We start from the raw sequence: 22,555 nt of genomic DNA, 5'->3' as shown, positions 1-22,555 counted from the left end.
ACCTACCCAGCACAATCCACCATACCCTACTCCATCAGCAATCCTACAAAAGCACAAAAACACACTGACCAGCATTTGCTTTGCCGTACTCCATCCATATCATTCATAATCTAACTTATCGCAACTGACAAATTATTCAACTCAAAGTATGGACTTCATCATCATCATCTTTACACACTCTCTCCCTCCCTCCTCCCACCTCCCCATTTCTCATTGCCATCCGGAATAGGAAATCATTTGATCCCCTCAACACGACAGAAATCCACAATCAACCATACATACAAAGCGACCTAGCACGCCCGGACTCAAAAACACATACACCGTTCGTCCGTCTACCCAACCCGAAGCTTTTACTCGGAATCCGAATCCGAATCTGAGGATTCATCATCATCGTCATCCGACGACGAATCCGCCTTGGCCCGCAACTTCGCATCGCTCAACATGTCGTTCAGCGTGTTGGGCTTGAGGGCCTTGAGTTTGCTGTTCGCCTTGCTGAGGCTGGCGTCCCGGAGTTCCTTGAGGCTGAGGCGATGGCCGGGGGACCGGGTGGGTTGGGAGCTGGAGCCGAAGGAGGGGCGGGTGGGGATTGAGGGCCTTTGCGGCTGAGGTTGGGGTTGGGATTGTTGCTTGGGGGCGCGGGAGGATTCTTCGGATGAGGAGGAGGTGGTGTCGGAGGCATCTTCGTCGGAGGCGTCGTCGTCGGAGGCGGTTTCGGGGTCGGATTCGGGCGGCGTGGGGTTGGAGCGTTTGGAGTGCGTGACGGTGGGTTTGGTCGGGGGTTGTTGGGGTTTCTGGGTGGGTTCCGTGGTGGTGGTGATGGTGCGTTTGGCTGTAGTGATGGGGGAGGAGTTGGTGGAGGGTTTGCGGTTGGTGGCAGTGGCAGTGGGTTTGGCGGGCCAGTCGCCGCCGGTGCTGCTTGTTTCGCTGTCGCTGCCGCCAGATTCCTCCTCTTCCTCCTCTTCTTCGTCCTCCGACGAAGAGGCGGAGGCGGTGGGGGAAGGTGACTTTCTGGATTTGATGGCCACCGCCGGGGGGCTTCGGGGTTTGATGTTGCCTCCTCGCTGCTGCTGTTGAGACGACTTGGTGACGGTGCTGGGGGAGGTGACTTTGAGGTTGGTGGATTTCTGCCCACTGGGTGGAGTGGAGTAGTTCTCCTCTTCGCTCTCGTTGCTTTCGCTGCCACTCTCGCTGCCACTCTCGCTCTCGCTCTCGGCCTCTTTGTCGCCAAGGTTGGGCTTGACTTCCCGTTTGGCGTTAGGGCTGGGCGACTCCTCCTCTTCCTCCTCTCCCGACTCCTCCTCTGACTCCGAGTCGGACTTTTGTCTCCGCTCGTGCTTAACGGCCCAATCGACTAAGCCATCGCCAACTTCATCGGCAACGGAATCCTCGCGCGAGCCCGTATTAGTGATATGACGGGTGGCCCCAGTGGGCTGTTTCGATGGTGGTGACATGTGTGCATCATCTAGTTCCATTGAGTGCCGTTCATGCTTAATGGGGACTTCTGGCTCGGCAGATTCGTCTTCCTCCTCCTCCTCCTCTTCTTCTTCTTCTTCTTCTTCTTCTTCCTCCTCCTCCTCTTCCTCTTGATCCGACTCCTCAACCGCCTCCTCCTCCGGTTCTTGATCCGACTCCTCAACCGCCTCCTCCTCCGGTTCTTGCGCCTCTTTCTTCTCCGCCGCTTTCTGCGTTTCCTGGCTCACGTCTTCATCCTCCGACTCTACGATTTCCTTGCTCTTGAACTTCTGATTAGGCTTCTGCTGAGGGGTACTCACGGCCCGTGACTTGCTCCGGCGGCTACCACCCGACTTTTTCGCAACCGCCGAGTCATGAAACGCATCGGGGTTTTCCTTCCTGCGTTGGTTCAGGACTTTGGCCCTGAGTTTCCGCCACTTGTCCGCGCACTGCTGGCGAGAACGGCAGTTGTTCATCTTGTCGCTAACCACTCCCCAAGCGATGTAGACTTCGTCCAACTCGTAGACATCCTGGCCGACATCCACCCCGGTAGCTTTCATGGTATGCCAGACCTCTTGCAGAGCGTCCATCATGTCCTGCACTTCCTGCTCCGACCAGGAGCCGCGGTTCATCGTGCGACGATGCTGCAGACGGTTCTTCCACCGCTGGACGACATCGTCGTCGCTGCGGCCAATCATCTTGGCAATGTAGGCCCACTTGGCCCCGTGCAATCTGTGCAGCGAGATGAGCTCCTCGTCCTGCTCGTGGGTCCAGTGGTGAGGCTTCTGGGAGGAACACTGGAAATGGCGGCGCATGAATCGGTAGACGGATCTCTTGGCCCGGTCCGGAATGATCTCGTAGATCCTCGCCCAGAAGTCCGGCTTCGTGATGATGTCGGTTTGCACCGGCCACTGTTCCTGTCGCTCGCGGACGGAGTGCTGCACCATCATGTCGAAGGTATCCGCCTCCACGCCGTTTATGGTGCAGAACTCCAGCTTGAAGGCCTCGAGTTTCTGGATTTCGTCGGGCGAAAAGAAGCCCGTCTTACCGGTGGGATTCTTGTTCTTGTTGCTGTTGCTGTCATCGTCGTCGTCGTCGTCGTCGTTGTCGTCATCCGCTTGCACGCGTCGACCCTTCTTCTGCCGAGCCAAGGCGCTGGGCGCCGATGATGCGCGGGTCACATCTTTTTGAGGCCGGGGGGTCGCGGTTTCGGTCTGGTCGGCATCTTGCATCACCTGGTCCTGGGGTTTCGGGATAGCGACGGGCTCGCCCCTCAGGGCTGGGTCGATCGGAATCTCGGGTTCGGGGATCTCTGGCACCGCGGGAGGTGCATCATGCTGGCGGTGGTGGTGGTGGCCATTGGTCGCGATCGTCGTGGAAGTCCGCTTGGCGGAGACCGGGCTGCTGATGTACGGAAGCTCTTGGGATTCCTCGCGTTGCTGCTCTCGCTTCTGCTTCTTTTTCGACGACTCACTGCCCTTAACCTTCTTGCGCTTCGCGGGGTGGGTGGCCGAGGAGTTGGTGAGAGGTGTTTGAGGAGTCTGAGGGACGAAGCCGGTTCGCCCGCCGGCATTGGGGGTGGCATTCAAGCCCGTGCTGTTTCTCTTGCGTTTGGCGGACGCCATCTCGTCAATTTCCAACTGCAGAAGTCGCTTGGCTTGACTGAGCACGGACGTGTCAAGTGAAGGACTCGAGAGGATCTCGATACTGTCTGGTGTTCCTCAGGGAAGCATTATGTCAGTCATGTTTCAGTTCTGGGGGATTTAGGCTTTTTTTTCTATTTCTTTTTCTTTTTGTTTTTAGCTGCTGAGCAACAGTGACGGAGCGCGTGAGGTGTTATGCACATGTTGAATTGATCCAGTCTATTCAAGAGCAGGTACATACCCTCGTTGAGCCCGTTTGTAGTCTCAGACGTAGGCTGGGAGGATGTGAGGCCCATTGTTGTTTATAGAAGGGAGACAGACTGACCGGAGGGGGAGCAGACGGAAGGGAAGGGAGGAAACAAAACTAACCAGTTGGTAATTTCAGATAAAAGCTTGAACAAAAAGCTTCGAAAGGGATCTCGAAGGGCGGTGAATGAGAACAGAACAATCAATGATGACAGGGACAGGCAGAGTTGAACTCAGGAATTGGGGGCGCTGAGGTGTCAACAATGGTCTCCCAGGAATGGAAGGGAAAATTCCCGGAGGTGAAGTCTTTTTTTTTTCCCTCTCCCTTCAGCAACAACGTGGGCGGGCGCCAACTTTTTTTTTTACGCGGTCCGCTTCTTCACCACCATTTTTTTTGCGGGTTACTTCTGCTCTGGCGGTCAACCCGAACTCCCCATCCATTCCCCGCACCGCAGGTGAAATCACCCACCATTGGATAGCATAGTTTACTGTAGTGTATCACAAGCGGTAGTAGAAATGATAATTAAAGAGTATAGGAATAGGAAAATAGGATGTCATCAAATCTGTCGTAACACACACACACACATATATATGACCCAGCATTTCTAATTTACACTTCAATCTTCAGCTCGCGCAACACCCTCGACACCAGCTTCTTCTGGTCTGCGGGATTTAAGTCATGCTCGTCGATGGTGGTCAAGCATCGGCCAATTGCCACCGTCGCCTTGACGGCAACATCCCCCGAGTTCGAGCAGTCCACCCACACCTTGCCATTCCTGCCAATGGCGATCTCGAACCCGCCGGCCTTCTCGAGCTTCTTGCCCAGTTCATCCAACACCACCAACCCGGCCACCCCGTCCTGCTGCTCGCCCGTCGACGAGCTCGCCCGCATCAACCGAACCGCCATCCCCGTGGAAATATCAAACACCATCCCGCCGTTCAGGGGCCCTAGACCGCCGGGTTCCGCTCTGCCCGTCGCCGGGTTGATGCAGGCCAGCTCGACCTCCGCCCCCGCACCGAGCCCAACGGACAGCACCCGCGCGTACACCAGATCGCCCTGCTTCAGCATGGGGCGCGTCTTCTTCGTGGCGCCCTCGAAGGAGAGCTGCCCCAGGACCGCATGGGGCGCCTGCGGCGTGATCATGCAGTGGAAGTAGTCCGGGCTGGAGTGGTGGATCTGCGCGATCACCAGGTCGTTAACCGTGGGGATGTACCGGCGGCGCGGCGAGGAGAGAATCGATACGGCGTTGCGCTTGTTGTCTGTGGAGAGGATCCCGGCCTGCGTGGCCGTAAGGACATGGCTGGGGGAGGAGGGTGGGTTGTTGTTATTGTTGTTGTTGTTGCTGCTCGTGGTCGGTTGGTGCGGTTGCGAGAGCAAACGGAGGCCGGCGCCCAACCTCAAAGGTGCGGAGCTGGTAGAGGGGAGGTACTCGGATGGGATCTCATCGCCGGGCAGGAGGACTAGTGGTGACGACATGATTCGTATATGTTTACCGCGCAGGTCAATGTAGCTGCGGGGTGGAGGTGGAGGAGGGGGTTTTAGGTAGGTGAAGGAAGTTTGGCTGGTCGCATTCAAAGGAAAAAGGAAGCGCAAATCACCCCGTGAGCTTATCGTCTGAAGTTTTTTTATCTTCACGTGATACGACGTTTTGTTCCTCCGGTCTGGGCTGTAGGGTGCTATGCAAGTAGCCAAACATTGACATCGGGTGGTAGATTCTGAGCTTTGGAGCTTATTTATGTTCTCGATTACATTGTTGAGCTAGGATTTGCAAAGGCAGCAGAATAAACAGTACTAACCTTAAGCTTGTGTTGTTGATCCTCTCTGAGAGTGGAAGTGGCGGTCGCACCGCCACACTTACTATCGATAAGCACTAGCCACATCTGCCCGCCAATTGCAAACGAGCCAAAATTTTTTTCCTCGGGGCGAAGGAAAGCGCGGCGGGAACAGCCTCAATATTCGTTCCCTCTTCTTCCCCCGTCCTCTCTTTCTCCCATTTCCGTTTTCCTTTGGGATCGCTGCTCATTTTTCTTTCTCTTGTTTCCCTTCCCCATTTCTCACACACATATCACAAGATGAGCTCCGAAACTAACGGCGCTGCCGAGAGATTCGCCATTGGTATCTCCTTTGGCAACTCTTCCAGCTCTATCGCCCGCCTCAACCCTGTACGTACCTGTCTTCGAACTATCTGAAATCTCATCTATCCAACCAATCAACCAATGCATCCGTGTGCAATCCATTCGAGAGTGATGCTAACATCATTATCATGTAGGAGGGCAAGGCTGAGGTTATTGCCAACGAGGAGGGAGGTCAGTTTCAACTCTACCCATTTTCGCTCACCACTCCCGGTTGCGCATTGCTCCCAAAGACTGTCAACTTACCAGCATGTAGACCGTCAAATCCCTACCGTTCTTTCCTACATCGAAGGCGAGGAGTACCACGGTGCTCAGGCCAAGAACCAGCTTATCCGCAACTCCCAGAACACTGTTGCATACTTCAGAGACTACCTTGGCAAGGAGTAATTGCTCCCACTTCCGATTCGAAGGAGATCGAAATGTTGACAAGGTTTCTAGCTTCAAGTCGATAGACGCTACCCCCTGCCACAACTCCGCCCACCCCCAGCAGCACGAAGAGACCGTTGCTTTCTCCATCCGCGACACCACCAGCGAGACCCCCAGCACCGTTACTGTCTCCGAGATTGCTACCCGTCACCTGCGCCGTCTCAAGCAGTCCGCCTCCGATTATCTCGGTAAGGAGGTTAACGCTGCCGTCATCACCGTCCCCACCGACTTCAACGATGCCCAGCGTGAGGCCTTGATCGCCTCTGCCAACGCTGCTGGTCTTGAGGTTCTTCAGCTCATCCACGAGCCCGTTGCCGCTGCTCTGGCCTACGATGCTCGCCCCGAGGCTGTCGTGACTGACAAGCTTACCGTTGTCGCCGACCTTGGTGGCACCCGCTCCGATGCTACCGTCATTGCTTGCCGTGGCGGTATGTACACCATCTTGGCCACTGCCCACGACTACGAGCTGGGTGGTGCCACCTTGGACAAGATCGTCATCGACCACTTCGCCAAGGAGTTCATCAAGAAGCACAAGACCGATCCCCGCGAGAATGCTCGTGGCTTGGCCAAGCTCAAGCTTGAGGGTGAGGCTACTAAGCGTGCTCTGAGTCTGGGTACCAACGCTACCTTGAGCATCGAGAGTCTTGCTGATGGAATCGACTATGGTTCCACCATCAACCGCACTCGTTATGAGCTCCTCTCCGGCAAGGTCTTCGCTCAGTTCACCGCCCTGATCGAGCAGGTCGTCAAGAAGGCTGGCCTGGACGTTCTTGACATTGATGAGGTTTGTGTGAATCCGCCCTTGTATAACCAGCTCAATCCCTCTAATCTTGACAATCATAGGTCATCTTCGCTGGTGGTACTTCCCACACCCCCAAGATCGCCCAGCTGGCCCGCAACATCTTCTCCGAGAAGACCACCATTCTCGCTCCTTCCACCTTCACCGCTGCCATCAACCCCTCTGAGCTTGCTCCCCGTGGTGCTGCCATCCAGGCTTCCCTCATCCAGGAGTTCGACAAGGAGGACATCGAGCAGTCTGTCCACCCCATGGTCACTGCCACTCCTCACCTTCAGAACGCCATCGGTGTTGAGGTCACCTCCGGCGATGCCGTCGACTTCCAGGCCCTCCTCCACGTCGAGACCGCTCTCCCCGCTCGCCGTACCGCTCAGTTCTCTGCTCCCAAGGAGGGAGGTGACGTTTTGATCCGCGTCTGCGAGGGTGTCCGCGAGATCAAGGTCACCAAGCCCGAGCCCAAGCCCAAGGAGGAGAAGGTTGAGGCTGACGAGGATGAGTCCGACTTCTCCGACTCCGATGATGAGGAGGAGGAGATCCGTGAGATCGTCTGGAAGACTGAGAAGCCTATTGCCGAGCTGGCCGTCAAGGGCGTCAAGGCCGGCAGCAAGGTCGAGCTCATGATCCACGTTGATGCTGACCTTGGCCTGCAGATCACCGCTCGGGAGGTCGGCGGCCAAAGCGCCGTCCGCGGTGCTGTCGAGGCTCCCAAGGCCTAGATTGCCCGTCTCCGAGTTATGAATCTGCTACCAAAATATTTATGTTGCATCTTTTGCATGAATTGATTTAGAATCTCACTTGCTTGGTTTCTACTGCCGGATATTACCCAACTTCCTTTTTCCTGGTTTCTCTTCCGCAGAAGCTTACGAACCACGTCTCAAGACAGCATTCAGTTCCCAATCTGAAAGAGGCACCTAATTCTGTGTTCTTCTTGGCCATGACTTTTTGACGACAAATGTATTCATGAAGGCTTCTGCAAAATATTTATAGAGAACTGCAATGACGCGGAATAGAGAATGATAGATTTTGTGGATACTTCTGTGGTCTTACGTATCACCATCTTTTACAATTTGTCGTAGTCTCTTTCCGTGCTGCGTAGTAGGTACTTTTTCAAGGAACGAGCTATATTACAATTACTAAATGTAAATAGTGTAATAAGAGTAAGCGAAGAAAGCATACAGGGGGCACAGTACAGGTCGGCAAACCAAGTAACAACCGACTAAACAGCCCAAGCAAATCACCAACAGGATAGATTAGAATTAATGAGCCACCAGGTCATCAACGATGGTATACAGTGAGAGCAGTAGAATGTTAGTGTGTGGATGTGCACAACATAGCATCAGGGCATAAGACATCAAAGAAATTCATATAGGCTGCTGAATAGGCATGAGACTATTCGAGAGGGAGGGAGGGAGGGTGTAGAAAGGAGGGTATTATCAGACGGAGCTTCCGTAACCCACCCCCAGCCCGCCACCCCCTCCAGCGAGACATCTAGATTGTGAGTCAGAAACAGAAACCTCTTCATCACCTGGTCAACGAACGCCGTTCCCGTCACGTTGTCATACGAGACCAAAAAGACCAGTGCGAATCGAAGTCTTTTTTGTTGGGGGGTGGGCCCAGATTAGACCGCAGCAGTCTCCTTGTTACTCCTCACGCTGTTGGAGCGAGCGGACGAGAAGAAACCCTTGCGGCGGTGCTCGCGGCCGCTGTAGCCCCGGCCGCGGTCCTTGCGGCCCGTCGCGCCGCCCATGCAGTACGCCAGGCAGGCGAGGAAGAGACAGGCGACGGCGGTCCACATGAAGGCGAAGGCCTTGACGCCCAGCCGGGCGGTTTGGTTGTTGGCGTTGAACCTGTTCCGGCCTTGGACGTAAACGGCACTGCCGCGTTTTTTGACGTTAGTTTTGGTTCATTTCGAGGGTTCTGATTTTCTTCTTCAGGTTGGCCAGGGTAAACACTTACGTGATCAAGCAGGTGGCGATGATCTGGAAGACTAGGGCGATCCAGGCCATCAGCGAGGATAGGTAGCTTCCGATGCGCGTGCACATGGCCAGGAAGCCGGTGAGGAGGGAGATGACGCCGAAGAAGAGGGCAATCAGCAGGAAGGGGAAGGAGAACCGCGAGGTCAGGAAGTAGTGGTTCGTTCTGGGGAGAGGGGTTAGCTTGTGGTTCTGGGTACAGCATGAAGGATTGGATGTGTTGAATATTGATACTCACCCGACAAAGGCAGCCGGGATGTTGGTGGTGGTGCCAAAGTTACGCGAGCTGGGGGGGTCGAAGGGGTAGTCCGGGTGAGACGAGCCGCATTGGCTCTTACCATTCACCACGGCGCATAGCTGCCAGAACGTCCAGCGGGACAGCGAAGGTGCCCCCGGGATGTTGCTCGTGTCCACCTGCAGGAAGTAGATCTCGTTCAGGGGCCGGGTGTTGGTCGCGCCGCCCAGGAGAGTCAGGAACATGAGCAGGAGGGCTCCTGCTGTGAAGAAGAGGCCGAGAAAGCCCAATGCCACTCCTGTAAAATAGGGACGCGGGATGTTAGCCCAGTCCATGCGCTATAGTATAGAGTGGATCATAGGGCTGGGAGGAAGTGGGTGGACTTACTGCTAAGCACCATCGTGATACTAGGCTGAGTTTTCTCTTTTTCTTTTCTCTCTTTTGCGCCTTCTGGCTTGAAGAGCCGGGTAGAGAGTTTTTTCTTGGACTCTGAGGTAGAGAGGTCTGCGCTTGAGGCTAGATCTGGGTGGTTTGCGGGCTTGGAGATCTGGTGGGAGGAGATGGAGCGTATGGGGGAAGAAATGGATAGGTATAAGGAAAAGAGGATCAGGGTCAAGAGAAGACTCTGGTATTATAATATCCGAAGTGTCCGGGCAGTCCCTTCAAGCGGGGACTGGGGGGGGGGGGGGGGGTTCGACCCAGGGGATAGTGATATAATCATGAGGATGCATCATCATCGGCGTGGTTCATCCGCAGGCACTGATGAAAAGTCCTTTGAGTCGAATAGCCATCGTCCATCGAGTAGAAACGGAAGAGTGACGGTATCGACGTCATCGTTGCAGCAGGCCCCGCTAACTGGCCTCGGCTAGTCTAAACCTTAGTGTCGCACTAGTCCAGATCGGGTAACCTAGACCTCACCTCTTCGGTCCTTCATGACGTTCGATGCTCTCTCGATCGTCGAGCTGGAGTGCTGCAACTTCAACTCTACACACCCACAGAACTGAACGTGAACGTTGCACCACCCCCCCAATTGAGTTGGGTACCCGACTCCTCTCGACGTGGATCGTCTGGCCAGCTAGTGCGGAAATTTTCTTCTGTCTACTACTACGTACTGCATCATCGTCCCTTTCGAGGCCCAGAGTTGAATTCTGCTGCCTGACCTTTTACTCCCCCACCCCCTACCTAGTTCATATCGAAGACTGCGTCTACGCCATATGCACTCTTAGAACCATAAGCACATCCGATCCTCCGGACATCCAAGCCCTAGAACACTTGTGGAATTTTAGCTGTCAGACGGATCACACCATGGCCACTTGGGCTTACCCACCCCTGCCCCCAGGACGCCTGGAACAGGAAGTGGAATCCACGTTGGTATGCCCCTACCCGGTGCTTATCTTAACTTACCACTATAGAACATAAGGAGCTTTGTCCAACGCAATGATTGCTTACCCGTTGATCTGCATAATAGGCCAAGGAATTAGAGTGGCTGTTACGCTCCCTGCAAGATTCTCTTGTTTCGCTTAGGGAAGGTTTGCATGAGTGTGCTGCTTTGCTGGCTCCCAAAGAGCCGGGCTCAACCTTAGTGCTGTCGTCCCTTCGGTCCGAAAATGTGAAAGGCTACGTAACCCGGGTTGGGACGCAAATCGTCAAAGGCGTATGTCATCTGCCCCAATTTTTCGGTCTTTCTTCGTGATAACTTTATTTCCTCTGCCCATTGATCGACACCCCTGCATCATCGTCACCACCAGTATCACCACCACCATCATACTTTGCTTGCTGCAATCTACATGCACGCGCGGGAATAATATTTACTGATCGTGCCTGACATGATAGGATATCCAACTTCGTCTAAGTTCTCTAGCCTCAGTACGCGGGTCAGCCAACACCCGGTTATGTCTGTCCAATGCCCCTGAGGCTCCAGAGCTTGTACTCGACCAACTGGTTTCTGTGAGAAATCTGGTCAACCAGAGCTTGGACATTGTAGATGTTAGTACATGGACGGGCGATCCACTCAACGCTGGCTTCATCTTTAGTCAGTTGCATCTCCTGCGCGAGACCATCAGCGAGGCACGGCAGATGCTCAAGGGCGAGAGTGACACGGTCAAAGAGAAGTGGTGGGAGGCGAGTGCAGCAGAGAACGTGAGTGATGGTTGTTTGCGCTTCACCGGGGTGGATGACTGATGCAGATCTCTGAAGATGTTTGATCCTCCACTGCCACCCTGTCTTTCTTTTCATCTCACTATCGCTGATTCCGCGCTGGTACTACACCTGCGCACTCTGGAATCCAGCACACCAACCCATACGCCCACAGCGTTCGCCTCGGACATCTCTCTCACCGGGTTCAACATCAGGGACCGGCTCTTTGGCACCCGCCACCGGCCGCATGATGAAGCCGGCGATGTCTTCACCTGGAAGGGCGACGAAGTGAAGGTGAAAGAAAAAGTACGCGTAGAAAGTCAGGACCCGAGCCTGATGGCCGTCATGGCTAAGTTGACTGCCCTGGAGCACGAGGTCCAGAAATGGATCTCGGCCCTGAAGGTGCTTATGGGTAGCGAAGATACAGATAGTGACTCCTAGTTTTCCAGTTGTGTAAGAGAGAATTACAACCTTGGATCTCCAATTCTTTGCCAAAGCTTCGAGACACTCCGGTCTAGATCATTGGATAGATTACGTAAGCTAGCTTCCCCTTGCGCCTGCCAATCAGAGGCAAACAATTTGCATCGTCTTGGCACAAGTTTTCCGAGCTACAAAGTTGCAGGCAGGGTGGCAAGTCAACAAATTTCTGCGCAGGTACATCCTTCTGTACTTCATTTCCCAAAGTTGCGGACAGAGTCGCGGACTGGTGAAGATGCTGTCCAGATCTCCGGCGACACGGGCGACCCCCCAGGGGCTGCTGCGCGCTGCAGTCAACAGAACGTCGCAGTTCAGCACGCAACAACAACTCCGCCGCGGAGCGGCAGGCTTCGTGAACGGGCGGTCCCGGACTACGACCACAAGGAGATGTCTCTCCTCGATCTCGAACATCAATAAGCTCCCGCGAGCATCGACAGAAATCCGGCCTGCACAATCCACGATTGCATCGAGGTACTCTTCCTCCGCAACGCCCGCCGTGCCGGATGCTACACATGCGGAGCGGAAGGATGCCGTCTACGCCCTGATCGATGAGATCAACCAAAATGAAGCCGCCATGGCCGATATCATGGACGAACTGGACTTGCTCGACGACTTCGATCAGGCTCTCAGCCTCGATGGCCTGGAATATGAGCACGCATTCAGCCAGACCATCGGTCACCGAGACCAGGAGACTTTGGAGGGACGGGTGCGGATGGCGAGACAGGAATTTCGGGAATACCTGCCCCCCGACTATCTGAACGCACGCGAGACCGAACTATACACTAGACTCTACGGTGAACCGATCTATCGTGACCTTGACAGCATTCAACCGGACCTCGAGCTCGCTGAAGACGTCGAAGAAGAACAAAACCCCGCCGCCGATCAACTTTACCGTGAAGATGGACAAGGAGGTTGGGAAGAGGTTGAGATGGTGGAGGAAGAGCTCGAGCTCGAGCGCGAAGCGGAGGAGGATGACATGCCCGTGGTTTACGACATGGAGGCTGGACCGGAGGTGCCGGAGACAGACGCCATGCGGCGCACGCGCGAGATCGCCGAGCAGCTCGGCGGAGAGGTTATGCTGGAGCAGTTCCAGGACGAGGCTGTGCCCGATGGGAACGATAACCCCCGATTCCACCCGGCCACTGAGCTGGGTCGATCTGGCACGAATCCCAGCACGGTTTTCCTGCCAAATGACTCGTTGGTGAAGCCCATCTCGATGATTCTCTCGAACTTCTCCAATAAGCACATCCAGGAGACCGCGCGTCGTGTCTTCAAGGGCCAGTACCTTCCTCTGTCCGTTACGACGCCCCCCAGATCGGTTCAAGCCCCTCAATTACCGAGCCCTCTGGAGGCTTCGCAGCGTCATATGTCCGAGATGGAATCTAATGCTTACCTCGCGGCCATGTACCCTGGCTTCTATGCGAGCGTGCTGAGTGTTCTGGTTGAGGTCCGCAAGCGTCTGGGAACAGACTGGCTGCGAGGTTTGATTTCCAAGGAAGAAGGTCCGAGTGTGCTTGATGCCAGTGCTGGAGGTGCTGGTATCATCGCGTGGAGGGAGATTATGCGTGCAGAATGGGAGGCTATGGACCCAGAGCGCCCTTTCTCCGAAATTCCAATCGGCAAGTCGACGGTCGTGGTAGGATCTAATAGTCTTCGTGCTCGCGCTTCTGCGTTGCTGCATAACACCACATTCCTACCTCGACTTCCTGATTACGTTCACCTTCGCGAAAATGCGACGCTAGAAGACGACCGGGCCCCGAAGCGGAAACAGTTCGACATCGTCATCGCCCCCCACTCCATTCACCCGATCGACGAGGAGTATCTGCGGAAGGAGCATGTCAAGAACCTTTGGCAGCTTGTCAATCCTAACGGTGGTATCCTCATTCTGCTTGAGAAAGGACACCAGCGGGGCTTTGAGGCCATCGCCGGAGCCCGTGAGATGCTGCTCAAGCGCGTCATCCGCAACACCGACCTCAAGACCTCAGACCAGGAAATCGCTTCGGAAGAGGATGCGGAGGACGACCTTGACCTCGACAAGGAACCTGGCATGATCATCGCGCCTTGCACCAACCATGCCCAGTGTCCCATGTACCGTGTTCCCGGCCACACTGTTGGGCGCGGCGACTGGTGCCACTTCAAGCAACGATACATCCGTCCCCCCTTCCTGCAGCGCATCATCGATGCCAAGACGCACAACCACGAGGACCTGCGATTCAGCTACCTCGTGGTGCAGCGTGGGGTCGATCTCCGCGAAGAGAAAGGCTTCAAGCAGGACCGCGTGGCCAAGTTCCAGGCCGCCAAGGGATACGAGCACCTGTTCCCGGACCCGCAGGCGCGCGCGGCCATGCCTGAGGAGGAACAGCAGAAGCTCGCGGAGCAGGAGGCGAAGTTCGAGCCGCTGACGCTGCCGCGCATCGTCTACCCGCCGCTGAAGCGCCGCGGACACGTCACCTTCGACATCTGCACCCCGGATGCGCAGATCGAGCGCTGGACCGTCCCTCGCTCCTTCAGTCGCCAGGCGTACCGGGACGTGCGCAAGTCGCAGTGGGGCGACCTGTGGGCGCTGGGGTCGAAGACGCAGATCGAGCGCAATGTCAAGCTCGGCACGAAACACGGGGTGAGCAAGAAGGACCGGCTGGAGGCGCGCGCCGCGGCCCGGGAGGCGGCCAAGGACGCCCAGGAGGAGGAAGGCGCCGATGCAGCAGCTCAGAACCGCAAACCGGAGCTGCTCATTCCCAAGCGAAAGAAGGGAGAGAAAATCCCTAGCTGGAAGAAGCATCAGGATAAGAAAAAGGTGCGCCAGCATTACAGTCAGTTGAAGCCTGCGGATTCGTAGGCAGGAGGTCAAAATGTTCAGGAGGTTCGGGGTTTTCTGATTGGGATTATTGTTTTTTTCTTTTGATTGGCGGCGTATTCTAAGGGGATTCTGCTGCCGGGCTGCGGACAATCATCTACGGGTTATGGAGCATATTTGGGCATAGATTCTGTAAATCTTCATGTATCATATGTGGTTATTTGTATGGATATTAGCTATCATAGTTGAGCTCTTCACTCAAAAGGCATTTTCTCCACTTCCATGTCTTGGTCATCAGTGTTTCGTTGAGCTCGTTTTTGTGTGACACTTCTGGGTGATAAGTGCAGGCCAGGCTTGAGTCCAGCTCACTGGATTGTTGTGGTTTGGGACCGTCCATCAGTCTTCGTAGGTTGTGTCAGAAATCACTGTGACATCTGCACGACACGAGCAAGACGGACCAGGAAGGGGGAGAGGCTAGACACCCGTTGAGGCTTGGATGATACTAGATTGACCGGCCACAAGGTGCCCTGATGGTTCAATCCTGCCACCCCGAACCCGCAAGTCAAGCGAGCCCAGGACACGAGTCCCGTCATTTCACATCTGGCCATGCGGACCGACCCTGCTCGAGAGATTTTGGCAGGCACTCCCCGCTCCGACCAACAAATAATAAAAGTCATATCCTATCCGACAGCACGCCCGCATTTTCACTGAAAAGCCATACTCTTGCGCAGCTGCCGTTCGCGCTGCTTCCCCTGCAGCTCCAGCCGCTCGACCGCGTACTGCAGGCGTTCTTTCTTCTGAATCAGTCGCCGGAGCTCGGCCGCCTTGGCCGCGTTGCTGGCTGCGGCCGCCGCCGCCGCCTGCCGCCGGTCACCGAACGCACCACCGGGGTTGGGTTTGGGTTTGTTGGCCAGCTGTCTCTTCTGCTGCTGTCGCTCCTCGTTGGAGTATAGTCGCCCCTGCTGCAGATCGCACTTGGCGCGGAGCCCCTGCTCGCGCCGCGAGAGCTTCTCAACGTGGTTGGTGGCCAGTTCGAGGAGGTGGGCGATGCTGGGGGTGATTTCGTCGAGGAGGGATTGCTGCGCTTCGCGGAGGGTGGGTTCGGGGAGGAGTTCAAAGTGCTGTGTCTCTGGGTTAGTGGGTTTGTTTTTTTGTTGAGGGTTGGAGAGGTTGGGTTAAGCGGACGTACTCGGGTGGTTTGGAGGACCTTGGATAGGCGGGGGAAGTCGCTGACTCCGGCGTCGAGGGTGGAGATGGAGGAGTCGAGGAGTTGGAGGGAGGATTGAAGGGATGAGACGGAGTGTTGGAGGTGGTCTGCCATGGTCGCGGTGGTGTGTTGTATTATTCTGACTCTTGGGTGCCTGTATGATCAATTTGCAGATGTAGTAGCTGGATGATGTTGTTATCGATTGCCGGATGTTTACATTGTCGGGAGCGGGAGAGGCGACAAAAGCGGCGGGCAGACTATCCCCCTTTGGGTCTCGGACACCCGGACAAACCTCGTTGCATCCGCAACCTCCCTCGTTCCGCCTCGCTCTCCTTCTACCAGCTGCTGCATCTTCCTTATCCTCTCCTCACACCCAGCACCTCGCTTTCACACAACTTGCTTCACCATGTCTCTTCTCGGAAAGAAGTTCCCCACTCCCGTTGGTGAGTTTCTGCTTGATCCACGTGCTCTTGCTCGCGGTGTTCCCCAATTGCTACGGCATGAGTAATGAAGAATGGAATTGAAACTGACTTGGATGCCTTTATAGCCGGTCCCCTCGGCCCCTTCTTCGCTGCCGGTATGCACTCACAATCTATGTCCTCGTCTTGCAACGCTGTTTCCTTCGGCGCAGAGCCGAAACGACGCGACGAACTGTGAAGGGCTCCCAAGTTTAACATGCAATCACTTACAGGTCTCGTCGTCCTCTATGGCGTTAACTCCCTCCAGAACGCCCTCATGAACAGTAAGTTGATTCTCGCGCTGCACCACACCTGCCCCCTATGATCTACGAGGGGAGAGAAAGTCTGCCGACACAATTGCCGCTCTCGCACACACCGAACCCCCAATCACTAATCGATCCTTTGCTCTACAGCCGCCGAGTTCAAGAACGACCCCCGCAACCCCAACGCCAAGGCCACCAAGCACTAGACGTTTTGTTTTCTTTTTTCTTGTAGAGAGACAAAGCTGTTATGGCGGACGTCATGAAGGGTTGATTTGAGCGCGGACATGATTCCGTTATTGGGGTCGAGTTTGCGGGCAACTTTTTTCACCCTGTACAAGCATATAGAAGAGATACCGTCATAGGACATATTGGTGAATTGACAAGTTGTATCAATATCAGTATGTTTCTCTTTCATGCTTAGGCTTTTCAGTTTGGAGTGCGCGGGGTGCGAGCCCAAGTGTGCTTTGAGAGGGTTGAGAGGGTGTCGTTGTCTGCCTGGCCAAGCCAGGGCCAATTAAGTGAGCATGCCACCGGTCTATCTTGGTTCTCTGGACTCGAATGCAATCCTCGGCAGGGCATTGACCGCATATTGTACCTGCCATACGTAGTTCGTGGGTAGAGGCGTGTTGACATGCCCGTGTCGACAGCGCAATTGAATTTCCTCAGTCTGTGTCGCTCAATGCATTTTTATACAACATTTCTTCCTATGATAGTCAGTTGAATTGTACTCAAATCATAGCATGTTGCGGAGCGCAAATGTTAATGGGATAGTGCACTAAGCTCGATCGGGAAGGCATATTTTCCCTTCCCGTGACTTCGCCGCGCCGGCCAAACTCCCGTGGGTATCGGAACTCCTTCAGCAAATCCCCAATTCGACCTCGAACCCCAGTCGCTTGCCCCCGGCACACCGATCCCACCATGTCTATGTTCAGGAACAAGAAGCTCGACCTCGGCGGCTTCATCAACGGCAAGATCATCCGTGACCACACCAAGCGGAGAGTCTTCGAGGCGAACGAAGTCGAACGGTATGAAGCCCTGCTGCACTACACTCTCGCCGAACTGCGCCCTCCAGGCTTGCGCTTCTGTTCCCTTCCAAGTCCGACCTGGAGAATGCCACTCGCTAATGCATCTCCCGCTGTATAGTCAAGCGCTCCGCTACGTGATCCGCAACACCACCCTGCCGCAGCGTGCCCGTGCCCAGGCGCAATTGCAGCTGGCCCAGATGCACGCTTACACCCGGTCCACCCAGATCAAGAACCGTTGTGTAGCGGGTGGTGTCGCCAGATCCGTCATCCGGGACTTCCGACTTGGAAGAGTGAGCTCCCCTTCTTTATCTCGAGGACCTACGGTAGGCATAGAGTTAGCTAACGTGAGGGCACTTTTCTTGCCGTACAGTACCAATTCCGTGAACAGGCGTTGGCCGGTGAGCTTCCCGGCGTGAGGAAGGCCAGTTGGTAGACTCGGTTGGTTGGTGGTGGTCGTTTGCGACACCTAGGGGTCTATGTGCATTTGACAAGCTTCTCTCTGGGTTGGTTCGGTGCTTTCCTGATGGCGTTTTTCTTCTTTTTGTGTGTTCCTTCTTCCTTCCCATTCTCCCCGGGGGAAGGAGATGTACTATATGTTATGATGGGTGTTGATCGAGAATATAAAATCAGCGATCTTGATGAGAATTCGTGACTGCTGAGGGGAGGGGGTTCTGGCTTGGGTTAGGATTGGTGCACTCTGGGGGAGGAACACCCTGGGAATCTTATGGCTGTCGGAATTGGTCTGTCTGTTCTAGCATCTTTCTTGTCTTGCAGCTGAAGACCAGCGAAGCGCAGTTCTGCCTTTCTCCAGTGTGCATGATACACGAGAACAGGATTGGTGGCAGAGAACCCAGATCTTTATGGACGGTTCCTGCTCCGTTCCTTAAGAAAACACAGCCAGAAACCGCTTCGAGGTTGAGACTGACCGGACTCTCACCTTCCCATTCACTGCACGGCAAACGGAGCTTCACCTTTGAAATCACAGCGGGAAGCTGCATCTCAGCATCAATTTCCCAAATTCACTGCCTTATTCTACTGTCCTCTTATCTCTTTGCTTCTTGTCCATTCTCACTTCTGCTTCACAGCGCAACAACAACAAAACAACTACTACTGGCTCCGTCTACCTCACTTCGTTGAAGATGTTCGTCTACCGCCGCGAAGATCTACCTACGGACCCGGTGTTTCCAGCGGACCTGACAGAACTGGGGTAGCTCTCATAGCAGATCCAGTCACAAAGTAGCCATCATGCTGAGAAAGGACACAGGTACTTCGTGACCGACCAGGACCAGATCCGCAAGATCTCGGACCCAACACAGGAGTTCCAGTACAAGATCAACCGCAACTGCCGCTGGAATGATGTCCAGAGAGAGGCTATGAACGGTATGTCGGTCCTCGATGCGACTAGCTATCTGCATGAGTTTCCACTGCTCCTGCTCTGTCCCTGCTCTACTCCTCTGACAGTCGTGCTCACTTTCCCAGAATGCATCCGCAAGCTTGTCAGCGCCCGCCTGCGCGATCTCGGTCTCGTCAATCTGCACCTCCCGCTCCGTGCCACAACCAACGAGGCCCATGTCCCGATCATGGTGTCGAGGAACCTGTCCACGGCCTCGCACATCATCGTGGTGTTCGGCGAGCCTATCCAGGACCTGGGCATCTGGGCTTACCGCAGCGTTGGCGGTGACGGGATCGACGCAGGCTCGCTCGTGTCCTTTGCGAGGGCCGTCCTGCGGCAGGGCCAGGCCAATGGCAATAGTGGCAATGGTGACAGTGATGGTGATGGTGATGCAGCAGACATGCCCAACACCGCGCTGGTGCTGGCCAACACCGGTCAGCTCGTCTGGCACTGTGCCTCCGGTCAAGCGATCACGCTGGTCCATTGGCAGAACATGCCCCGTCCCTCGGCTGTGGACCCGCCCCCCGGCATGTCGCTCCGCAACCGAATCCCCGGCCACGAGTACTGGCAGAGACATGTCAACCGGGTGTTCGAGGACATCCTGTCCGCGCGGGGTCGGCTGGTGCGCCCGGATGCGAGAATCAGTGTTGTGGGGGCCTCGGAGGGAGGGCTGGGTGCTCTTCGGTACCTGAATAAGCACTGTGAGTGTTGTCGTACCTTCCTGGTTTTCCGTACGGGGCAGAGCAATACTGATGCCAGTTCGATGCCATGAAACAGGGAGTTCCTGGAGACCATTCATCTCGGCGATCTGTCTCGCCAATCCGCTTCAACTGGCCAGGATCGAGTTCGGGAGCGACTACGAGAACGCCGCCTCGGCGGATTCGACCTCCTTTGCGGCCTTTGTGGCGTCCCGCTGCCGCGGGTATGTGCTGTCGGACCAGCCCCTGGGGGTTCCGGTCGAGGCGATGCTTGATAGTGGGTGCAATTGCTACGCCTCGGGCGAGGGATTGAACTCGGAGTGCATCATGCTGAAGGCGTGGAGGCATGCGCTGGGGTGGCTGAACCAGGCTTTTGCGGATCCGGGCTACGGAGAGGCGAGGTTGGAGATTATGCATTTTGACGGTGGTGAGTTGGATGATACAGTGGAGGCTGATGGGGATGATGCGGTCGAGGCGAACGTGGCTGAAGACGGAGAGCGCTCTTAGGTTGCGTTGTCTTTGTTTTTGTGGTTCGGCTTTTTAGGTGAACGAGCATGCTGAACCTTGACATACATCATGTCTTGTAGCGTGATAGCTTCAAAAGTTATTCCGTATTTCTACTGATACTTCAGAGGGGAGGATAGTGGCATGTGGGGGGACACTATCTCGTAGCTCTTGCTCCACTGCCCGACTCGGCATTATATTCCAGATGCCCAGTGGTTAGCACAAGGCTGGTGCACAAGTTGGCCAGACGTTGTCTTCGAGGCCAGCTTAGCCAATTACCCCATACTGAACCCACCGCATCTTCAAAAACAGACAAAGACACTAACCATGACCTGCAATGCTTACAAATATCCACCGAACTCCCCACACACCTCAACGAAACTTACAATGCCACATTGTTCATCGTAATCATACAAGTGATAAGTACAGTCCACACTACATCTGTGCATCCTTCTCCTTCTCCTCCCACCGTTCTCTCACCCTCCTCCTCACCCCACCATTCACCCCCCTCCCCCAGATCTCCTCCTTGACACCCGTCCCAGCAGCAACATCCTCCCCATCCCCACCCTGACCACCACCATCCCTACCAAGACCACCACCAACCACCTCCCTCCCCACCACGACCTTAACCTCCCTCACCCTCCGCTCCCTTCCCCGCGCCACGCGCATCTTCCGCAGATAAATCGCATAAATGCCCACCTCGACCGCGCCCACGCCCAGCGCCGCCCCCATCGCGACCAACACCTTCGCCCCAGCCCCGGCAGGTACCCACACATGCAGGGCCCAGAACACGCTGAACCCCGTGATCAGCACCGACAGGAAGATATTCAAGACCAGCGAGGGGGTGATGGTCTCTTTGTCGCCGAATTCCGGGGAGGCGGAGTGGTGGTCGTGTAAGGCGGAGAGGAGGGGGGTGCTGGATGTGAAGATCGGGTTGTTCTTGAATGCGGAAGGCTGGAGGGGGGTGGGACTGGTCATGCGGTTGTAGGCGTCTGCTTCGGCGGCGGCGAGGAGGCGGGATTTGTGGGCGAGGTATTCTTTTGTCTGTTCCAGCGGGAATTTAGTTTGGGTTGGGGGGAGGGGTGGTGAAGGGTGAAGGGCAGGGACCGGAGGACAGCTTACCGGCTCGGGTTTGGGCGGAGGCGGAGGGATGTAGACCTTCGTGCCACGGAGGAGGGTGTTTAGGCTTCGTTTGCTCCGGGGATTGGATTCGGGATGGGAGGTTGTACTCGAGGAATCATTTTCTTGAGGGGGGAGGTTCGCCCGGAAGTATCGTGCGAGCTCAATCACCTGGGCGTGGGAGATGGGGTCGGCGAGTTGGAGCGCGGAGGGCAGAGCGAGGGTTTGGCGGGCGGAGGCGGGGACGGCCTCGTATGCGGCGAGGATGGTCTCGGTGGTGGTGAGATTGACCATTCTGCTGTTGGGACTGGTTGTGTAGACTAGTCGTGATGCATTGTGGATGTTGGTTCGTTCGACTGTTGTTATGGGAGGACGATGTCGTGTAGTGTATGTAGTAGTTCCGCCGCAGCTCCGCGGTGGACTTCTGATTAAACCGGCAGAAAACCAGGGCACCAGGGCACCATTCCCAAACAAGCAACCACCTTCCACTCCCCGCCCCGATTCCTCCCCCCACTTTAACCTAACCTAACTTGACTGATCCAACTGGGCGGGCTGGCAGCGCAGCTTCATCAATGCAATCTGGATAACATCTTCTGCGCCGCTCCCCTCTTATTCCTCTTCCACCAACAACCCCCCACCCCCAATCCCAGCAATTAAAAATGACAGACTCCAAACCCGCGTACGTCTTTCCTCTCCCCCACCCCCCCCACCAATTCCAAACCACCAAAAAGCTAACCCCTCCAAAAAAAAAAGCCCCCCAACAACAAACCCCCGCGGCATCCCCGCAGCCCCCTTCATCGACGCCGTCACAGACTACGTCTCCAGCCGCGCCGAGGTGGAACCGACCCTGCGGTCCTTCCAGGAGATGATCTCCAAGTACCAATTCATGGAGGTCAACACGACGAAGCGGGCGGCGGGCCTGCGCGACAAGATCCCGGACATCACCAAGACGCTCGAGATGGTGCGGTTCTTGTCGTCCCGGAAATCCACCGACGCCCCGCTGGAGACCAACTTCGAGCTCAACGATACCCTCTACGCCCGCGCCACCGTCGCCCCCGCCGACGCCGACGAGGTCTACCTCTGGCTCGGCGCTAACGTCATGCTCGCCTACCCCATCGCCGAGGCCGCCGCCATGCTCGCGGAGAAGCTGGCCGTCGCCGAGACGTCCCTGCAGAACTGCGAGGAGGATCTGGAGTTTCTACGGGAGCAGATTACGGTTCGTCTCGTCTCGCCTTTTCTTTTCGGGAGTTTTCGGTTTGGTCGTTGTTTGGGGTGGGGTTGGGGTTTGTTGGGGTGAAATGGGAAAAGTGACGGGTTCTCAATGCTAACTTCTTCCTCTGGTAGACGCTGGAAGTCGCGACGGCGAGAGTCTATAACTGGGATGTCGTGCAACGGCGGAAAGAAAAGGTCGAGGGGAAGGGGGAGGAGGAGGAGGAGAAGCAATAAACAACAACACTTCGGGCTCGGTTTGGTTTTTGTCATCGCTGGCGTCTTGATATCATTGCAATGTATGTATGTATGGATGTAGGTACTTCTGTCAACCACAAGCAGATTCTTCTTTTTAGCACCACTAAGTC

At 55.6% G+C, this 22,555-nt stretch overlaps 13 protein-coding genes across 13 annotated transcripts; 8 read left to right on the top strand and 5 right to left on the bottom strand.

Moving 5' to 3' along the window:
* Positions 1-82: 82 nt before the first annotated feature.
* Positions 83-3,382, bottom strand: BO82DRAFT_352350 (MYB DNA-binding domain protein). Its single transcript, XM_025634664.1, has one exon. It carries the CDS (start codon positions 3,075-3,077, stop codon positions 351-353), a length of 2,727 nt encoding a protein of 908 aa, XP_025494164.1. The 5' UTR covers positions 3,078-3,382; the 3' UTR covers positions 83-350.
* Positions 3,383-3,856: 474 nt separating this feature from the next.
* BO82DRAFT_352349 (exosome non-catalytic core subunit RRP40) lies at positions 3,857-5,060 on the bottom strand. The gene has a single exon (XM_025634663.1). It carries the CDS (start codon positions 4,816-4,818, stop codon positions 3,952-3,954), a length of 867 nt encoding a protein of 288 aa, XP_025494163.1. The 5' UTR covers positions 4,819-5,060; the 3' UTR covers positions 3,857-3,951.
* Positions 5,061-5,408: 348 nt separating this feature from the next.
* BO82DRAFT_305379 (ribosome-associated complex protein SSZ1) lies at positions 5,409-7,750 on the top strand. The gene is made up of 5 exons (XM_025632216.1): positions 5,409-5,504; positions 5,612-5,648; positions 5,731-5,857; positions 5,913-6,684; positions 6,744-7,750. The coding sequence occupies exons 1-5, from the start codon at positions 5,415-5,417 to the stop codon at positions 7,410-7,412; spliced, it is 1,695 nt and encodes a 564-aa protein (XP_025494162.1). The 5' UTR covers positions 5,409-5,414; the 3' UTR covers positions 7,413-7,750.
* Positions 7,751-8,314: 564 nt separating this feature from the next.
* On the bottom strand, positions 8,315-9,304 carry BO82DRAFT_400006 (SUR7/PalI family protein; the record flags this gene model as incomplete). The annotated part of the gene is made up of 4 exons (XM_025639151.1): positions 8,315-8,570; positions 8,653-8,835; positions 8,908-9,202; positions 9,292-9,304. 4 exons carry the CDS (start codon positions 9,302-9,304, stop codon positions 8,315-8,317), a joined length of 747 nt encoding a protein of 248 aa, XP_025494161.1.
* A 579-nt stretch (positions 9,305-9,883) lies between these two features.
* Positions 9,884-11,529, top strand: BO82DRAFT_352345 (uncharacterized protein). The gene is made up of 4 exons (XM_025634662.1): positions 9,884-10,275; positions 10,373-10,558; positions 10,738-11,043; positions 11,101-11,529. Exons 1-4 carry the CDS (start codon positions 10,210-10,212, stop codon positions 11,479-11,481), a joined length of 939 nt encoding a protein of 312 aa, XP_025494160.1. The 5' UTR covers positions 9,884-10,209; the 3' UTR covers positions 11,482-11,529.
* Positions 11,530-11,678: 149 nt separating this feature from the next.
* On the top strand, positions 11,679-14,595 carry BO82DRAFT_352343 (tRNA methyltransferase RSM22). Its single transcript, XM_025634661.1, has one exon. It carries the CDS (start codon positions 11,753-11,755, stop codon positions 14,351-14,353), a length of 2,601 nt encoding a protein of 866 aa, XP_025494159.1. The 5' UTR covers positions 11,679-11,752; the 3' UTR covers positions 14,354-14,595.
* A 266-nt stretch (positions 14,596-14,861) lies between these two features.
* Positions 14,862-15,690, bottom strand: BO82DRAFT_29537 (DASH complex subunit SPC19). Its single transcript, XM_025631860.1, has 2 exons — positions 15,501-15,690; positions 14,862-15,432 (listed from the first exon to the last, which is right to left on the bottom strand). The coding sequence occupies exons 1-2, from the start codon at positions 15,630-15,632 to the stop codon at positions 15,016-15,018; spliced, it is 549 nt and encodes a 182-aa protein (XP_025494158.1). The 5' UTR covers positions 15,633-15,690; the 3' UTR covers positions 14,862-15,015.
* A 234-nt stretch (positions 15,691-15,924) lies between these two features.
* On the top strand, positions 15,925-16,445 carry BO82DRAFT_400002 (F1F0 ATP synthase subunit i; the record flags this gene model as incomplete). Its single annotated transcript, XM_025639150.1, has 4 exons — positions 15,925-15,961; positions 16,066-16,095; positions 16,210-16,260; positions 16,390-16,445. 4 exons carry the CDS (start codon positions 15,925-15,927, stop codon positions 16,443-16,445), a joined length of 174 nt encoding a protein of 57 aa, XP_025494157.1.
* Positions 16,446-17,124: 679 nt separating this feature from the next.
* BO82DRAFT_352341 (mitochondrial 37S ribosomal protein uS14m) lies at positions 17,125-17,999 on the top strand. Its single transcript, XM_025634660.1, has 3 exons — positions 17,125-17,264; positions 17,383-17,554; positions 17,635-17,999. The coding sequence occupies exons 1-3, from the start codon at positions 17,158-17,160 to the stop codon at positions 17,695-17,697; spliced, it is 342 nt and encodes a 113-aa protein (XP_025494156.1). The 5' UTR covers positions 17,125-17,157; the 3' UTR covers positions 17,698-17,999.
* Positions 17,865-18,447, top strand: BO82DRAFT_29534 (uncharacterized protein). The gene has a single exon (XM_025631858.1). The coding sequence runs from the start codon at positions 18,081-18,083 to the stop codon at positions 18,399-18,401; it is 321 nt and encodes a 106-aa protein (XP_025494155.1). The 5' UTR covers positions 17,865-18,080; the 3' UTR covers positions 18,402-18,447.
* BO82DRAFT_305366 (uncharacterized protein) lies at positions 18,404-19,942 on the top strand (the record flags this gene model as incomplete). The annotated part of the gene is made up of 4 exons (XM_025632215.1): positions 18,404-18,471; positions 18,529-18,644; positions 18,744-19,358; positions 19,435-19,942. The coding sequence occupies 4 exons, from the start codon at positions 18,404-18,406 to the stop codon at positions 19,860-19,862; spliced, it is 1,227 nt and encodes a 408-aa protein (XP_025494154.1). The 3' UTR covers positions 19,863-19,942.
* A 352-nt stretch (positions 19,943-20,294) lies between these two features.
* BO82DRAFT_390426 (TMEM199/VMA12 family protein) lies at positions 20,295-21,272 on the bottom strand (the record flags this gene model as incomplete). Its single annotated transcript, XM_025638517.1, has 2 exons — positions 20,295-20,903; positions 20,982-21,272. 2 exons carry the CDS (start codon positions 21,270-21,272, stop codon positions 20,295-20,297), a joined length of 900 nt encoding a protein of 299 aa, XP_025494153.1.
* A 264-nt stretch (positions 21,273-21,536) lies between these two features.
* Positions 21,537-22,549, top strand: BO82DRAFT_330606 (tubulin-binding prefolding complex subunit PAC10). Its single transcript, XM_025633106.1, has 3 exons — positions 21,537-21,657; positions 21,732-22,194; positions 22,323-22,549. Exons 1-3 carry the CDS (start codon positions 21,638-21,640, stop codon positions 22,422-22,424), a joined length of 585 nt encoding a protein of 194 aa, XP_025494152.1. The 5' UTR covers positions 21,537-21,637; the 3' UTR covers positions 22,425-22,549.
* The last annotated feature ends 6 nt before the right edge of the window (positions 22,550-22,555 follow it).

Source organism: Aspergillus uvarum, assembly GCF_003184745.1.
Source record: "Aspergillus uvarum CBS 121591 unplaced genomic scaffold BO82scaffold_13, whole genome shotgun sequence".
Lineage (NCBI taxonomy): Eukaryota > Fungi > Ascomycota > Eurotiomycetes > Eurotiales > Aspergillaceae > Aspergillus > Aspergillus uvarum.
This window is presented reverse-complemented; position numbering and strand designations above follow the sequence as displayed.

Coding starts and splice junctions, on each gene's coding strand:
- BO82DRAFT_352350 (XM_025634664.1), bottom strand. CDS start 3,077: ATGGCGTCCGCCAAACGCAAGAGAAACAGCACGGGCTTGAATGCCACC.
- BO82DRAFT_352349 (XM_025634663.1), bottom strand. CDS start 4,818: ATGTCGTCACCACTAGTCCTCCTGCCCGGCGATGAGATCCCATCCGAG.
- BO82DRAFT_305379 (XM_025632216.1), top strand. CDS start 5,415: ATGAGCTCCGAAACTAACGGCGCTGCCGAGAGATTCGCCATTGGTATC. Junction 5,858..5,912: donor AGAGACTACCTTGGCAAGGA/GTAATTGCTCCC, acceptor CAAGGTTTCTAG/CTTCAAGTCGATAGACGCTA. Junction 6,685..6,743: donor ACGTTCTTGACATTGATGAG/GTTTGTGTGAAT, acceptor TGACAATCATAG/GTCATCTTCGCTGGTGGTAC.
- BO82DRAFT_352345 (XM_025634662.1), top strand. CDS start 10,210: ATGGCCACTTGGGCTTACCCACCCCTGCCCCCAGGACGCCTGGAACAG. Junction 10,276..10,372: donor AGGAAGTGGAATCCACGTTG/GTATGCCCCTAC, acceptor TCTGCATAATAG/GCCAAGGAATTAGAGTGGCT. Junction 10,559..10,737: donor GGACGCAAATCGTCAAAGGC/GTATGTCATCTG, acceptor CTGACATGATAG/GATATCCAACTTCGTCTAAG.
- BO82DRAFT_352343 (XM_025634661.1), top strand. CDS start 11,753: ATGCTGTCCAGATCTCCGGCGACACGGGCGACCCCCCAGGGGCTGCTG.
- BO82DRAFT_29537 (XM_025631860.1), bottom strand. CDS start 15,632: ATGGCAGACCACCTCCAACACTCCGTCTCATCCCTTCAATCCTCCCTC. Junction 15,433..15,500: donor AGGTCCTCCAAACCACCCGA/GTACGTCCGCTT, acceptor CCAGAGACACAG/CACTTTGAACTCCTCCCCGA.
- BO82DRAFT_352341 (XM_025634660.1), top strand. CDS start 17,158: ATGTCTATGTTCAGGAACAAGAAGCTCGACCTCGGCGGCTTCATCAAC. Junction 17,265..17,382: donor GAGGCGAACGAAGTCGAACG/GTATGAAGCCCT, acceptor CCCGCTGTATAG/TCAAGCGCTCCGCTACGTGA. Junction 17,555..17,634: donor GGGACTTCCGACTTGGAAGA/GTGAGCTCCCCT, acceptor CTTGCCGTACAG/TACCAATTCCGTGAACAGGC.
- BO82DRAFT_29534 (XM_025631858.1), top strand. CDS start 18,081: ATGATACACGAGAACAGGATTGGTGGCAGAGAACCCAGATCTTTATGG.
- BO82DRAFT_330606 (XM_025633106.1), top strand. CDS start 21,638: ATGACAGACTCCAAACCCGC. Junction 21,658..21,731: donor ATGACAGACTCCAAACCCGC/GTACGTCTTTCC, acceptor CAAAAAAAAAAG/CCCCCCAACAACAAACCCCC. Junction 22,195..22,322: donor TTCTACGGGAGCAGATTACG/GTTCGTCTCGTC, acceptor TTCCTCTGGTAG/ACGCTGGAAGTCGCGACGGC.